The 17,451-nt window shown below is 38.6% G+C and overlaps 1 protein-coding gene across 1 annotated transcript in view; it reads right to left on the bottom strand.

Annotated features, from left to right (window-relative positions):
• The window catches only part of cacna1eb (calcium channel, voltage-dependent, R type, alpha 1E subunit b), an 83,883-nt gene that overhangs the window by 34,232 nt on the left and 32,200 nt on the right, over positions 1–17,451 (bottom strand). Inside the window, exons 6-12 of the mRNA XM_077559744.1 lie at positions 10,399–10,502; positions 8,130–8,288; positions 6,130–6,320; positions 3,914–4,017; positions 3,248–3,363; positions 1,483–1,536; positions 34–114 (exon numbers count right to left, since the gene is read on the bottom strand). Of these exons, the coding sequence (XP_077415870.1) occupies positions 34–114; positions 1,483–1,536; positions 3,248–3,363; positions 3,914–4,017; positions 6,130–6,320; positions 8,130–8,288; positions 10,399–10,502 (809 nt within the window). The remainder of the gene's footprint in view (positions 1–33; positions 115–1,482; positions 1,537–3,247; positions 3,364–3,913; positions 4,018–6,129; positions 6,321–8,129; positions 8,289–10,398; positions 10,503–17,451) is intronic.

The raw sequence follows: 17,451 nt of genomic DNA, 5'->3' as shown, positions 1-17,451 counted from the left end.
GACGTAAAGTAAGAAGGCAAGTAAAAGGCTCACTGGCAGTGGACATGTCCGTGTACTTGTCGTCGCCTGGGGCTCCTCGACGTGCGCCCGTCTTCTTACTCGCTCTCTTCAGAACTTTGGACACGAAAACTCAAGTTTAATGAAGTCTTTAACTATTATATTATAACAAAAGTTATAGCAACAAAGCTATTAGGCCCTTTTTTTCTCTACTGCATTCACAACTCAAGTGACGTACAAACATATTGAAGTTAATAAAGGTATCAGATATCTCTGAAAAATTATCCTGAGCATTTATCCTGTGGTGAGGAGTGTGCTCAAAGAGTGATTTTTTTTCGCCCCAATTTGCTTGAAACACGGCCGGGCCAACAACCATGAATGTAAAACCTGTTCAATATTCACAATCACAAATCCTCATGGATATTGTGAACACAAGAGTTAGTCATGGACTCCTTGATTTATAATGTGAAACGGAATGGCGGCTAGCCAGGAAGCAAGCCTAAGCTGTCAGTGTTGCCTGAGACAAATAAACGAGCAACTATTTTGATTTTTTTCACCACAATAAAAATCACAAGGAGAAAAGTTTATGACCACAATGTACGTTAGTTATCAGAGAGGCTAACAGTTAGCCTAGCTTCTTCATTTTTTCCCCTCTTACTACTATGCTGTGTGTGGTTGGCTGTGTAGCCACTGACTCCTTGATTATAACGTAAAAGGGAATGATAGCTAGCAAGGAAGCAAGTCTAAACTGTCACTGTTGCCTGAGACAAATAAATGAGCAATTAGTAGTTAGAGTTTTTGTGTCATTCGCCACAATAAAAATTACAAGGAGACATGTTTATGACCACAATGTACGGTAGTTACAAGAGAAGCTAACAGTTAGCCTAGCTTTTTCATTAGTTTTTTCGACTACTACTAGGCTGTGTGTGGTTAGCTGTGTTTGTTAGCTCGATTTTAGCACTGTTCAAAATTGTTGTTTGTACCTGACTTAAATCAATTCCTTGGAGCAAAAAAAAGTTTTTAAAAATTGAATAAAAAAAATATCTACTAAAAATAGTACGTTTTGTACAAAAGCATGTGTGAATACTTTTCCATCATCATCAAAATGTCTTTAAATTTATACCCAGATTACTGGAAAGCCACATACTAGGATCCCAAAATAGCCATTGGACAAAAAACAAGCAAAATGCAGCTGACGGCATTGCTGTGGCAAGAATAGTACTATAAGTCAATAAGGCTATAGGGATAAAGTTTGTATACAGATATACTTTTTTTCATTTGTCATTGCATAAAATATACAACGAAAGTGCACTTGTTCCCTCAAGCATAAAAACTACAAACTATCATGAACCTTAACATCCAAGGTTCTTGCAGTCTGATACATTTGTCCACTATTATTTTAACCCAAAGTGCACTGGAAATATTATAATTATATATTTAAACTATGCAATGGCCATGAGTCTATGTAGTGAAGTGAGACCTTACCATCTAATGCCGATCTCCCCGAATTCTTGTTCTCCTCTGCCAGCATTACCTCCTCTGTAATGACAGAAAAACTGAAAGTTTTAAACAGTATTTCCTCAAATAGTGGCTGTGGGCTGCTTATTCACTCGACTGCAAGAGGTGGGAAGGTGTCTAGCAGGAGTTTAAAAACAAACCAAAAAACCTTTTAATGGAAAATTGAGAGAAACGGTGAGAAACGAGGCAAACTGGCAGTGTAGCCTCCTGCAATATCAACATGAGCGCGCACAACATTGTGGAATGATCATGTCTTAAGGTCTAAAATCAAAATGTTTTTGTCTAGTGATCTGTAACTCAAAGCAGCGAACATAAGACTTAATCATTATTTTTGTCAATATATAAGGTAAAAATGTACAGACACCCCTTTTAATGTCCTTTTAATGTTTAAAAATATTAAACTCTGCATGAATTTAAATGAGTGTAGGCTAATCGATAAAGACGCCATCCCCCCATTATGGAGCACCATTTTTAATACTGTGCAGGGGACTCATTTACAACATGCAGACTCCACACTTTAAGGGGAAAGTCAACGTTAAACATTTCTTGACAATAACATGTTACATGTGACCTCACTAGTCTAAACATGACATTCTGATTAATATTACATTTTTGGAATATGAAGCAAAATCCAGCTGTTTTTATCCATCTCAGGGGGCGGCCATTTTGCCACCTGCTGTCGACTGAAGATGACATCACAGTTGCTCAAGGCTCAGGCAACGACCAATGAGAGCTCACCTGTTTTCTGAAACTGCGCTGTGATTGGTTGTTACCTAAGACCTGAGCAACATTGATGTCATCTTCAGTCGACAGCAAAATGGCTGCCCCATGAGATGGATATAAACAGCTGGATTTCGCTTCATAACAAGTCACATGTAACATTATTATTGTCAAGATTTTTTTTGGGGCGGGGGGTTGACTTCCCCTTTAAGACTGTTTGCAGGCCTCAGTAGGTGCTGCTGTTTTGGTTACCACCAGAGTCAACTGGGCTCAGAAGAACCTCTACATGAACAATTTAATTTTATGACCCTCAGCGTCGTCTTTTTTCATGCAATTCGGGCATTCGGGAAATTAGCAGTTAAAAATAACCATCGTCTGTTACGTATGTTGCATGCCCACTTCTTTAACAGCAATGCCCCATGGGATTTTTCACAGAAGGAACATTTTGCCATTTGCTGTTTATATACATATGGGGCCATGTATGCCTGTCTTTGCTTGCCACTGCCGCCCAGCAGCATGCACCAATACACTACCAGTGCTAGTAATTATAATCATTGACACCCCCCCCCCCCCCCTCCGAACAGTTAATTTGTGAATGTTACAAATAATGACTACTGTAATCGGGGCAAGTGCCTATTAATCTATTTAAGGAAATACAGCACACATTGAGTGGCCGCGGTTCCGATTTTAGGAGCGAGGCCCGCGTGACCTCCTCGAGAGAAGCAGCTCTTATTCATTCCTCACTGCTCGCAATATCTCTCACTCTCGCTTCCCACACTCACCACACCAACAAGCACACGCACACAATTCACATGCATACATGTGCGCACATTTACTGTAAACCAGTGAGTCAGTATCACCTTTTTCTCACCCTCTACTTGCGTGGGAGATGGCCAGTGCAGACGGCGTTATAGCGCTTGTGTGTGCAGCCCTATAGCGCAGACGCCCGGCGTGTATCCGAAAAGGATGAGAAAAATGGTGGATGGCAGTTGCAGGTGTAAAGTTGCAGTACCTGCCCTGTCTATCCAGGCGCGGTAGCCGTTCAGTTCGCGCTCCACCTGCTGCTGCCTCCGCAGTTTCATGAAGGCCCGCCTGTTCTCCACCCGCTCCCTCTCCTTGGCAAACTCTCTGAGCAGGGATGTATTGAAAATATCATGAAAAAAAACATTAAAACTCATTCACTGCCAGTGACGGCTATAAACGTCAAAAATTCATTTGAACTATTTTTAACTATTATTAGTTTAACATTTTTTTCCACTTTTGCTAACAAAAGTATGAAAACCTAGAATTTTTTTTACTGTACATTCAGAACAGATATAAAATTTGTGATTAATTACAATAAAAAAAATTTAATCGCCCTTAATTTTTTTATTTATTACAAATAAGGGGCGTCAGACAATTAAAATTTGTAAGCGCCATTAATCGCATGACTTCAATAGTTGACTCACAATTAATCACAAATTTTATATCTGTTATAAATGAACAATAAAAATTGTTTTCTAGGTTTTCATAAAAAAATGAAATTAAATGAAAAAAAAGTTGTTTTTAAAATTTTTGATGTCTATAGTCGTCAATAGCAGTGAATGAGTTAAAAAAAAAAACAGCTAGATTTTGCTGCTTAACTCATATTATGAGTTACCATATACAATCTGGAGTGAACTGGATTGGTCACACTCACCCGGAGAGGACACCCAGCACCAGGTTGAGCACAAAGAAGGAGCCAATGATGATGAGTGGGATGAAATACATCCAGTTCCATGCGGAGCCCAAAGCATCATTAGTCTAAAATGACATTTATCAAATAACAAACACAATAGTTCACATTTTATGTTTCAAATATAATTCCTCTGTAGCCAAATACTTACCACTTTTTAGTCAGGTAGCACACTCTAAAAAGAGAATTGTTGAACCAATTTAAGATTACAAATTGAATTGTTGACCAACTTTATAAAATTGCTTCAATTGGTTAAGTTTAGAGTTAATTAAATTTAATATATTACTTTGGATAAATTTTGGATTAACTTAATTCACGTGAATATATTAAATTTAATTAACTCATAATTAATTAAACTTATATATTAAACTTACATTCACTTTGGATAATTTTAAATTTAATCGGACAGCACCAATATTGCCACAAAAAAAGTATATAAACACACTCACTAGTGTTGTTCCGATACCGGTATCGGGAGAAGCCCCAATACTGCATTAAAACAGTGGTATCGGCGTTGGCAAGTACAAGTAATGCCGATAACATTATTTCCGAAGTCAACATAAAACTTTGGATGCAGCATCTTGTGTCTTGCTCGTGCACAACATTCACTGATGTGTGATGTGTTCACTGCATGCCGAGCCAAGATATCCTATTGGCCCTTAAATGCTCTGAACCAAAGGCAGGTCAGCTTTTTCATGTTGGGGAAAAAAAGAAACTAGGTATCTGTACGGTATCGGCCGATACTGCAAAACTGGGTATCGGAATCAGTATCGGGGGGCCAAAAAATGGTATCGGAACAACACATATATATATATATATATATATATATATATATATATATATATATATATATATATATATATATATATAATATTGACTTTTATAATTTAATTCAATCGTGTGTTACCAATTTGGTCAATAATTCAATTTGTAATCTTAAATTGGTTCAACAATTCTCTTTTTAAAGTGCATTCATTTTTTGCTCTGTATTAAATATAAATTGCAACTTTTAAATTACTGGCAATAATCATACAAATTTGTTTGTGATTGCAAAGAAGAACATAAGTAGTGTACTGAACAAACATTAATAACATTTTGTAATGATAATAACCAGAGGTGGGCACTTCGTCAAAATTGATGCAAGGTCCATCAATCCATCAATGATGGACGCCTGTTTTGCAAACAAATGACAGGAACCTTTGAAAAACTGACAAAATAATCATTGACGGAATTGGTTTTCCATCCGTCACAATTGTCATGTTTGCTACTTAATCGACTTAAATCAATTAATTTCTTGGAGCAAAAATGCAAAAATGCAAAAATGCAAAAAAAAAAGTACAAAAGCAGGTCTGATTATCCGTCAATGACGGACGTCCATTTTGCTAACGAATAAACTAACGGACTAAGTACTGAAGAAAATGTTTTTTTTTTTATCCGTTAATGTAATTGTCATAACCAAATAAAATAATGATGACTTAGGTACGGCTTATAGTTGCTGACCGTTGACGATTGACGGACCGGCAACATTTATTGACGCACCCATCTCTGATAATAACTATTAAATATTAAGCACAAATATGATGCATTATATATTTGTACATTTTGACATCACAAAAAATATACATAAAATATATAACATATAGCTAATTCGGATCGTAAATTAAATAAAGTTGTAATCAAATTGTGCCATGACATTTTAATTGCAATTAATAATATACCAATTTAATAAATTATATCCATATTAGTGCTGTCAAACAAATTATTATTTTTAAACTAATTAAACACACAATTTTACATAACTAATCAAGATTAATCGTGATTAATCACATTTTTCTACTTTCGCTTCTACTTTTTTTCCGATATACTTTTTGTAACAGGAGCAGGAAATTTTGCTCTGAGATGATACGCCAAAGGCGAGCAACTAATGTTATTTGAATTTGGCTCTGTAAAGTGCATAAATTACTTTCTCCAATATGCATCAAGCAAGTAAATCCCCTATAGTTCGTGTTTGTCTTCCCACTAGTGACGCCACCAAGTTTGGCTGCACACTGAGTTAACTAAGTTAATTACAACAACAAAACGTTTTAATAGGTTTAAATTAATCTCCAGAGTAAACACTTTAATTTTAACAGCCCTAATCCATATATATGCATAATATCTTCTATACTTTACACACTTACATTGTAGAGAACAGCCGTCCATCCCTCCATGGTGATGCACTGGAAGACGGTGAGGACGGCGAACAGGATGTTGTCAAACTGCGTGATGCCGTCATTGGGGCCGATCCACGTGTCGTTGCAGTCGTATCTCTCCGGACACTTCCGTATGCCGCACGCAAACGCCAACTCGGACGAGTCCACCGTTTCATTGTCTAAGAAAAGAGCACCTGAGTGTTACTATGAATCTAGATTCGTAGAGCACTGACCTCATTGGGGTCCTCAATATACACAGAAGGACACACGGGTAGTCAAATGATGTCATTCTGACTTGGAAAACATCTTCTACCTTTCATATATATATATATATATATATATATACTGTATATATATATATATATATATATATATATATATATATATATATATATATATATATATATATATATATTTTTTTTTAATTTTCGTTTTTATACATTTTGAGATTTTCTGCCTTTCTGTCAAATTTCTTACATTTTTGGCAATTTTATGGACATCTTATGGTAATTTTCTTCTTTTTTTCCTTCTTTTTGGACATGCATGGCTATTTTTTTTTTACATTTATTTCTGCCTCTTTTTTTACTATCAATTTCTGACATTTTTGTCAATTCTGCGGACATTTATGTTAATCTTTGGGATTTATTCTTTTGTTTTTGAACATTTATCGTTACTTTTTGAAAATTTTCTTTCCTGCTTTTTCTTAAATCAATTTTCGGACTATTTTGGCAATTTTGTGGGCATTTCATGGTCATTTTAGGGATTTCTTCTGTTTTGGGAATTTCATAATTACTTTTCAAATGTTTTCATTCCTGCCTTTTTAAAAAAAAAAATGTCTGCCCTTTTTTGCAATTTCATTGACATTATATTGTAATTTTCTGCTTTTCCTCTTCCTTTTTGGTCATTTTATGGTCACCATTTAGGCATTTTAAGGTAGTTTTTAAAATGTTTTCATCTACCTTTCGTCTCACTGTTTCTGACAATTAAAAAATTTGGACATTTTTAAATATTTTATAATTAGTTTTTTTTTTATACAAATCTTTAATTCATTTCAAGAATATTTTATCTAGAAATACAAATATTTAAGTAATAATAATAATAATAATAATAATAATAATTTCACAATTATTTTTTCGAGATACACAGGGAGCCACAGGAGAGGGAGTAAAGAGCCACATATAGCTCCAGAGCCACAGGTTGCAGACCGCTGTCCTAAATCGCATGACTTCACTAGTTAACTCGCGATTAATCACAAAGGACGAGGACCACACAATTCATGCTGAACTAAAAGCCAGTAAAGCAGTAGTAGTTTTCTTTCTTTTCTTTTTTTTTCCAGTAGTAGTAGTAGTACAAGATTGTCTCAAACTACTGGTGACATTTATTATGTGTTTTTAACATATTTGGCCAGTAAACAGGATTCCAATTCTTAGTTCGTAGTTAATGAGTTCTGTGTGAATCAAGAAAAACACCTGGTTGAGGCCATTATTTCAACTCCAGGCAGCACAGTGACCTCGTTAGCTTGTCTGCTTTACACTTGTGAGATTCAAGGTTTAAATCACAGCTTGCAGCCTCTCTGTGTGGAGTTTGCATGTACTTCAGGTATGTTCTCCACCTCTTACCCAAAAATCCGCTGTGCTCACTCAACAGCCAATTGAGAACAAGCACCATAGAAAATGGATAGATGGATAATCTAATAGCCGAAATGTTCCAATAGCACATAAATGGTCTGCTTTCAAACTCAAGAGCAGCAGTTAATTAAACAGAGTTGCAAAATGGACCGTGGGATGCAAAGACATGATCAAAACACTCGCTAATGTGTGGACACGTGTCACCGTCGAAACATGTGCACGCCCACCAGCATTCCAAAATGTTCTCTGGCGTTTCATTTTCTGACACATAATTATCACGATGTAACCCACTGCATTATACACCTGCACAATTTAAGGAGAGCCAGCACGAGAGGCGTGCGTCGGCAAACGGGAGCCTACCGAGGATGTCGACGGACGGCAGGCAGGTTTGGTGAAGCTTGCCGCTGTAGAACTCCAGGCCGATGATGGCGAACATGAGGATGGCGAAGAAGAGGAGCAGGCCGATCTGCAACAGTGGGATCATGGCCTTCATAATGGACTTCAGCACAATCTGCAGGCCTGTGGGGAAATGTGGGATGAATTTAGTCTGTTAACAAAAACTAGCACTGCAGTGGTTTATAATGAATAATCACCTAAAGTGCTGTTGAGCACATAATCGGAAGGAACTCAGTGTCTCCAACTCGTATGTAAATAATCACATACACAACAATGTAGAATGACACTTATGAAAGAGCTATATAAATGAAAATGATTGTGTTTTTTTTTAATTGACCTTTGATTTGTGTTGATATTATGCATCATCTTTGCAGCGCTACCGAAACCAATTAACTCATTCACTGCCATTGACGGCTACAGACGTCAAAAATTAATTTTAACTACTTTTATTAGTTTAACATTGTTTCCACTTTTGTTGACAATAGTATGAAAACCTAGAATTTTTTTATTGTACATTTAGAACAGATAAAAAAAATTGTGATTAATCGTGAGCTAACTAGTGAAGTCATGCGATTAGTTACAATAAAAAATTTGAATCGCCTGCTGCCCCTAATTTTTAATAATCTTTTATTTTTATGAATTTATGGCAGTGAATGAGTTAATTCCCACTTGTTAAATAATAAAGTCTGAGATCGCGTTGCCAGTGGTGACGTCATCCAATGATCGCTTACCAATTATGTTGTTATCTAAGGCTGAAAAAAAAAAATCGACCGGGCCCTTCTGTGATGAAAATGTTGTTCCAACAATAAAAACAACTTGAGTTACATTCAGTGCACTAAGCAGTACACAATGTCAAACACTCAGTATACACCAAACACAATCTCAAAAGAAATATGAATGACAATCCAAAATTCAAAGCCTTTTTTTTTTTAAAGTGTTGCTTCATGGGTGTAATTTCTGCGATGGGGTACAAATTACAAATTCAAAAGAACACAGTTGCATTGCCAAGTCATTTGAGTAACTGCCACATTAAAAATTGTGATGTTAGGTTTGATTGTATCATTATTATTATAATAACATTTTATTTATTTATTTTTCCCCAAAAGCGTGTCACATAGTTCTTTTGGATGATAAACCCAAATGTACAATTATCGCTGCTGACACTAGAGGCCACCCAAGGGTGCTGAATGAAGCTTCGGGTGGTAAACCCTTTTATGACAGTGGTTCATAAAAGGTTCAGAGCTTAAGAAAGCCTCATTTTGCCATCACTAGTTGAAACTATCAAAAACTAAACATATTCAAAGAAACAAACACTCATTTATATAGACATGATAGAGGACAACTAACTAGCACGATGAGCGAAAGCACACAAATGATCTAACCAGGACTGAAGAGAAACAAGGAACTAAGACGGAAGCAAAGCCGGCTTCGTTCCTCAAACAAATTTCGTACACACAGAAACATTTCAAGACTTGCGTGTGTCCTAAAGAAGACGCCGAGGACGTTTAACGGCTGTAATGTATATGCCAAGTCTGGAGTGGCGCTGTAGCGCAGCCACAGGGAGTTAACGGAAAGCGTAGAAGAAGAACGGCGCGTTTTGAAATCTTTCCACTCTGGAGCCCGGTTTCAAAAGTGATCGGTTTCAAGCTCCGAAACCGCGCAATCGTCTGGACGAACGGCCTAAAAGGTAAGAAACTCGTGACGATACATTGAAACTGGCTTAAATACAAGCAAGTTAACGAGACAGATGCGAAACACCTGGACACGACACACATGGCTGAGGGATCTGATTGGTAGACACAAGGGTTGACAAACAGGTGGACACAAAACCATAACAAGCAAAGACATGAACACCAAGAAACAGGACATAACATGAAGCAAAACCAAATAAAAAACTAAACAAACACAAATCATGACTTGATACAAAATCATATAGAAATTACATATATGATAGAAAAAGGATAGCAAAATCCCAAATTTGGAAAATGTTAGATAATGTATACAAATACAATAAATACTTATTAAAATAAAATAAAATTACATATATACATATACTTAATTTAATTAAGGATTTTATGAACCACACTCTAACTTTGATTAAAATTTAAATAAATAAATAAAAATCTGAGGAAAACGTTTGGACACGCCTGTCTTAATTAAGCCTTGGCAGAGAGCTGCGCCTCAGTCAGTCACTTATTGTTATGAAACAGAGTAAGTGTAGTAAATGACTCACTGGGGATGCCGGAGACGAGCTTGAGGGGTCTCAAGACTCGCACGGCCCTCAGAGTGCGAAGGTCCACGGGGATGTTCATGTGCGCTCCTGCCGTTGCCAGGATCCTAAAAGACGGACGAGACATCATTGTCACTTGTTACTCGTATGCTGTTAGCCTGCCGTAGAAAATAGAATATGGAACAGGGACAAACAAAGATTCTCTTTGTTCTGTGAAGGTGAACACTTTAGTCCATGGTGTATTCAAAGACAAAAAAATAAAAAAGCCTAAACAAAGCGGTGTAAGTCCTGCCATGAATGATTAAGGTTTCTTCGTCTTGTGGGAAAAGCATGGATAATACATATGCATTTTTCACATGACGTAAGCCACGTTTGGAACAAATGAATGGTGGTGGGGCACAATTTGCATTTGGCAAGGAGAAGAACTATAAATATACGGTTGTTTTTTTCTAAACAATGAATATACTGTACATCCGGCGTACGTATGGATATAATACACCTGGCAGGCATTGCTATACTCACATCTGCACCTACACAACAAGCAATACTGAAGGCAAATAGTATAAAATGATATTTTTGTCTACATGTGCTTTTTAAAAAAATACTTCAGCCAAGCTAGTGTGCAAAATCATACACATACATAAGCAAAGTTGTGTGTTTTTGACATCCTATATTTGTGTGGCACAACCCTTGACATGTAATGGGATGAGCCCCTATTGGCCCATGTGTGTGTGTTTGCACATTGAGAGTGTGTGTTTGAGGATAGAAGGCGTCACATGGCAGAGACTCAAGCGCCGGCCCACGCAGAAGCTCTCCTGTAAGCTGTGGAAGCGAGGACAGTGAGAGCATGAGTGCGTTTGTGTTGTGTGTATGAGTGCTTGCGTGTGTGAGTGCGTGGCGGTGGCGAGAGACACCCGGAAGGAGCAGTGAAGCGGCATCCTGCTAAAATAGCCTTCACTGCAAACACAGTGGCCACAAAAGGCTGCAGGCAGGGTTGCCACTTCAAGGCCATGCTGGGCTGTTTATGATGCTTTGGTAACCTGATTTTGTAACAGAGACGCAATGGAAGAAATGGATCAGAATGTGATGCAGTGTATTTGTGTAATGCAGGGGTCTGCAACCTGCAACTCTGGAGCCATATGTGGATCTTTAGTCCCTCTCCTGTGGCTCCCTGTGTGTGGGTCTCTAAAAAAATTGTAGAAATTATAATAAAAATATATATATTTAATTTTTTTTAGATAAAATATTCTTTGAATTAAGCAATTATTAAGATTTATAAAATGATTAAATATTCCCAAAATGTCCATATTTTTAAAAAGAGAGACAAAAGGTAGATAAAAACGTTTTAAAAACTACCAAGTTAAAATGTCCAAAAAATGACCATAAAATGTTCAAAAAAGAAGAGGAAAAGCATAATATGTCAATTTCAGACACAGGCAGAAAATTGAATAAAAAAAGGCAGGACAAAAAAAAATTGAAAAAAAAAAATCCTGAAAATGAAAATAAAATGTCCACAATACAGTCTGGATTTCCAGGCTAGGTATAGTGTATCGTGTGTGAGTGGAAATTCAGTTAAAGTGTAGTCAGGTATACAGCATAGTACCCAATATGGAGTTCCACAGGGTTCAATACCAAGTCCCATTTCATGACATGTAGACATAAGTAAATTACAACAATCAATACATCTCTATTGTAATGTTTATGTCTATATTTACTTAATTTCACTTTATTTTGGGAAGAGGTTGGTGGCATTGGTCAGAATTTAGGTGGTTAAAGGCCTCGGAATGTCTGGCCCCTCAAAACTACTCCAACACATGAAATTAAGTACAGATGTTGAGTACTTTTGCCACGTCTGGTTATTTGAGATCTCAGCAACTGCTACGAGCTAAGCTAGCTAGCTTGCCAGCCACTTATATATCCTAAACTCAGTTGTCAGACAAACAATCACAAATATGGCATTCCATATACTATATATTTTTTTTTTATAATTCTTTTTTTTTTTTTTTTTACAAATTCAAGCTTGGCAGTGGTCTTAGCACTACTTAGTGCCTTTTGATATTTTTTTTCTATTCCGCCATGAGTGAGTTACGTGAGAGGCTGATGTCTTCCTGCTTGGCTCTTCATTGTGTACATGAAGCACTGTTGCAAAGTGGCTGCAGGAAGGCTGAATTAATTACATGCAGCCTCTCCCACACACCTCCACCTACACTCCCAACGCCGCCAACAGCAACCACAGCACAGCAGTTGCCATTTGAGCACAGCTCGGTATATGTGCGTTGGCCTCCTGCGTGGACACATTAGTGACTTTAATGCAAGCTAAAGAACACCAACTCATTTATGTGATGCTGCTGGACTGGAATAATGTAACGTTTCAACTTTTAGACGAATGTTGTTACCTGAACAATGTTACCTGAAACATTAAGTAATTTGGCTCAGCAATCAAAGCAAAATCAAAAGTGAGGCAGAGGCAAATATTTAAAAGTGCATGTATGGTAAAATGGACTGGACTTATATAGCGCTTTATATATTTACACAGAAGGACGTGAAGTTTGCACTGCAAACTTTGCAGTTAGGTGAATAAAGCCAATAACTAACAGCTGTTTTTAAATAATATACAGTACATTGTAGACACACACATTTCTGATGTTTCCGCAATGCAACGTAATGCAAATGCTTCCTTTACACGGTGAACACAAATGGTGTATTGTATTGCTTTTTGCCAATGACTAGCATACAAACCAGGCAGATTTGTAGTCAAATGATATTTCATCACATTTTGAAATCAAAATAATCCTCACAACTCAAATTACGACGATCCAAAGTACAATGCTTTTCAATGAGCGGAGAGCGTCATTTCACCAAGTACGACCGCCATTTTAACTCGTGATGTAAGTTCAGAATTTCAATACCTTATGTAAAATGTTTTAATAATAATAATAATAATAATAATAATAATAATAATTTTAATACCTCATAAAATTACATTAGCCCTGAAGAACCCACGGGGTCAAATTTCGCCCCTATAAATTCTGCTACTCAAATAACAAAGACATTATTATTTTTTGGGGTGCAAATTTAACTTCTCATGTCCAGACTGCCACTTCTGACCGCTGCATGGAGCCATCTAGTGGATGAATATTGCACATGAGTGGTAGTAACAAGATGGCTGGCAACATGCTGCTTTGTTGAGCTGGAAATCTATCCAAACAAATCCATCTTCTCAGCAAACCATCACTTGGTAAAATTTTAGTTTTTTTGTTAACTCTTTGACTGCCAGACGTTTTCAGAAACGGGATGTCGCCAGTGCCAGCCGATTTAAGCATTTTAACTGATCTTTCAAGGTCCACAGAAAATGTTGTGTTTGGACTATGGAAACACACATACTACCAAATGAAAGATTGAACTCTCATCTTTCATCAGAAAAAAAAGTTTGTTTCTACCTTATTCCGTTCTTCAGTAATCAACAATAGAAAATGGTTAGTTTCACCAAAATGCTGTTTTGAAACAAAAAGCAGAGAAAAAGAGCTTTTTGTGAAACAATGTTATTTCATGCACTCTAGTGAATTCTACACTTCTTTTTGCCCATGAATGATGCCACAAACACCTAAATAGTGCTTTACTTCTGTAATACACCACCACCAACAATGAAAAAGTGTTTTTAGATTGCAAAATACGTTTATTTCCATTCAACAGTGTAACAATTTGACAAAACAATTTCGCAAACTATTTACAAATGTGTGCAACTGTGGTACTATTTACAATTATGTGGATGTTTCAAATACAGTTTTTCTTTTTGTAACGCTCCCATGCGTGCAAGGAGACGCAGCAGGATTTGCACAACAGATTAGTTTCACGTGCGATGGCTCCTTTCGCGTGCAGATGTTACACTTTCTTGACGGCCTATTTTTCCGGGGAATAGCAAGTAGCAGACTGTACCCACTCCTCCGATGAATATGCATTGGACTCGGGGCACTCTTCGTCGTCCGATTGAACGTCCGCCTGAGCGTGCTCGTTTGTGCTCCGCGTTTTCCGGTGTTAGCATCGCTAGCCGGTGAACCTTTATGACGTCGTCATAGCCGCCGCGTCAACGCTTGCAACTTCAGCGTCAACCTCGGAGTCACCATCATCATCATCGATGATGATCATCGTCGTCATCAATGTGCTCTTTAGCGTTGGTCGATGCCTTTCGTCTTTGAAAAAAATTCCCAAGTGTGAGCTGCTTGCAACCGGTCGCCATTGTTCGCTTCCTCAGCCATCTAGCTCCGCCTCACGTCTTCTACTGCCGCGTCAACGCTTCCAACCTCGGAGTCACCATCATCATCATCGATGATGATCATTGTCGTCATCAATGTGCTCTTTAGCGTTGGTCGATGCTTTTCGTCTTTGAAAAAAACTGCTCGAGCGTGAGCCGCTTGCAACCGGTCGCCATGTTCTCTTCCCTTCCCCAGCCATTGTCCCCTCTAGCTCCGCCTCACGTCTTCTACTGACGCCTACCCAATCTTGTCAAAAGAGAGTCATTGCTGCCATCTCGGGGCCAAAAATAGTCATTAGGCTAACTAGATCTGCTTGAAACTTTCACCACAACTGCCCAAGGCTTCCCTCCACCCGATTCCCCAAAAAAAAAAAAAAATTGGATGACGTCTTTTAACGTCATTGGCGGCCCTCCGTAGGTTTTTACTTGACGTCTTTTAACGTCCATGGCAGTCAAAGAGTTAATGTAGAATATATGCCTAGAAGTATGTTTTATATATCTATATTTTGAGAATGGTTAAAAATGACACTCTGGGTGTATGGGTTAAAAAAAAAAAGTCAGCCACTTTGGTTCTGGTGACACAGAGAATGGTGACAGTCTTATATTTGGCTAAAGTTAATTTGTGTAATATATTTTACTAAGGGTGTATTCAGACCTGCACTGTTTGGTCTGCTTTTAACAGACCAGAGTTCGTTTCCCACGCTGATCCGGACCTATTGTGCATGTCTGAATACACACAAACGAATCCTGGTGCGGACTGAGACCCGCTTTTTGAGGTGGTCTCGGTCCACTTCCAAACACACTCGGTGCGGTTCGCTTCCCAGTCTGAATACAAACGACGGCTGATCCCCTCCAACGGCATGACGTATGCGCCTTTTTGGTCTTAACAAGCCACCGTAGCCAAGCATCGCAGGGGGAAATATTGCCCGGTAGTGAATATTGTGCTAAATTCATTTATAATCATCCGTAGTCTGTTTAGCCACGCTGCCGTCAGCATGCTGTGGTGGGGGCGGGGCACGCAGAGCGCAACTGCTCCTCCGGTTACTGCACGCAATCGACGACGCGTTCCAAATTGTCGCGGAACCTCCGTTGAATGAGCTGCCCTCGACGCTTGCAAATATCTTGCATCTAATAACGTCACAAATATGTAGCGCCGTAAAGCAGCACGTCGGAATTCCATGTTTTCCTCTATTTCTGGGTTTGGTTATGCGTTCAAGCCCTCATCATTTCTGTCCAATGGGAGAACAGATCGTCACGCGGGTCGACGTGATTACGCAATATAGTCCACTTGCAAAAAGCACAGTGTGAATATGAACCGCACCAAACGAAAAAAGAGAAAGTCCGCTTTTGGTCCGGGCCAAACAAGTGGACTAAAGCCCTTTAGTCTTTAGTCTTAGTCTTTCTGGTCTGAATACACTGGTACAAGGACTAATAAATACCTATGTCTTTTCAGAGAGTATTGCCAGTTACTCTTTAGGACAGGGAATACAACAGATTATGTATTGGAACAACTTGAAGCTGATGATAGTGACTTTGGCGCAGAATTGGACAGCGATAGTGATTCTGATGAATTGTTTCAACCACATGAAAGTGAGGGTGGTGAATCTTCTGCCCAAGACAGTGACTCGTCCAATGATTCGTCCAATGACTCGTCCGAATATGTGCAATTTACAGAGATTGCGAGCCCACAGTTAGACCCTAATTGTGCCACAAAAACTAGCAGGTGGCAAAATAAAGTCTTTGAGTTACCTGACGTGTTGTTGAGTCATGCCAGGATGCCACAACAGACGCACCACTGGTTTATTTTCGCCACTTTGTTTCCCTTGATATGTTGGGGAAAATATCGGAGAACATACTAAAAGCACGGGAAATGTGTAGACACTTCAATAAAGGAAATATAGAACATGTTTTAGGAATGTATCTCAGGATGTGATTATTCTAATGTCTGGAGTAGATCAGTACTGGGAAAGTGAAGTTTGTTATGGGCCTGTGGCAGACATCACGAGTCGCAACCGATTCAACCGGCTACTCTCTGTCATCCATTTTGTAGACAACGAAATGGCCAATGAAGAAGTAAAAACGGATCGACTTTGGAAACTGAGACCATTTTTGGGATTCTTTGTCTGACTATTCAATGTCTGACTAAAGCTCCTTGTCAAAAACAATCCATTGATGAAATGATGGTGCCGTACACAGGTAAATTTGGTGGCATAAAGCAGTATACTAAAGGGTCAGTTGGGAGTTGGTGGAGACATTGTAGTGAAGTTATGCTAATTGCTTGCAGAGAAAGTAAATTTCCTGATTTTTGCTGACAATTTCATCCCTTCCATGCCCCTCATTGAGAAATTATTGGCAAAGGGAATCTACTAGGGCGGCACGGTGGGTGACTGATTAGCACATCCGCCTCCCATTGCAGAGGACCTGGGATTGAGTCCGTGCTTCGGCCTTCCTGGGTGGAGTTTGCATGTTCTCCCCGTGCTTGTGTTTTTCCGGGTACTCCGGTTTCCTCCCACGACAAAGACATGCATGGCAGGTTCATTGAACACTCCAAATCGTCCATAGGTGTGATTGTGAGTGTGGGTGGTTGTTTGTCTCTGTGTGCCCTGCGATTGGCTCGCAACCAGTTCAGGGTGTGCCGCGCCTACTGCCCGAAGCCAGCTGGGATAGGCTCCAGCGCCCCCGCGACCCTTGAGAGGACTAAGCGGTTAAGAAGATGGATGGATGGATGGGAATCTACTACACAGGAACTGTGAGGAAAAAATGTCCAAGTGCAACCTGATATCTGACAAAGACCTGTCCAAGAA

Source organism: Vanacampus margaritifer, chromosome 2 (assembly GCF_051991255.1).
Source record: "Vanacampus margaritifer isolate UIUO_Vmar chromosome 2, RoL_Vmar_1.0, whole genome shotgun sequence".
NCBI lineage: Eukaryota > Metazoa > Chordata > Actinopteri > Syngnathiformes > Syngnathidae > Vanacampus > Vanacampus margaritifer.
Note: the sequence above shows the minus strand (reverse complement) of the source record. Positions and strands in the feature narration are given on the sequence as shown.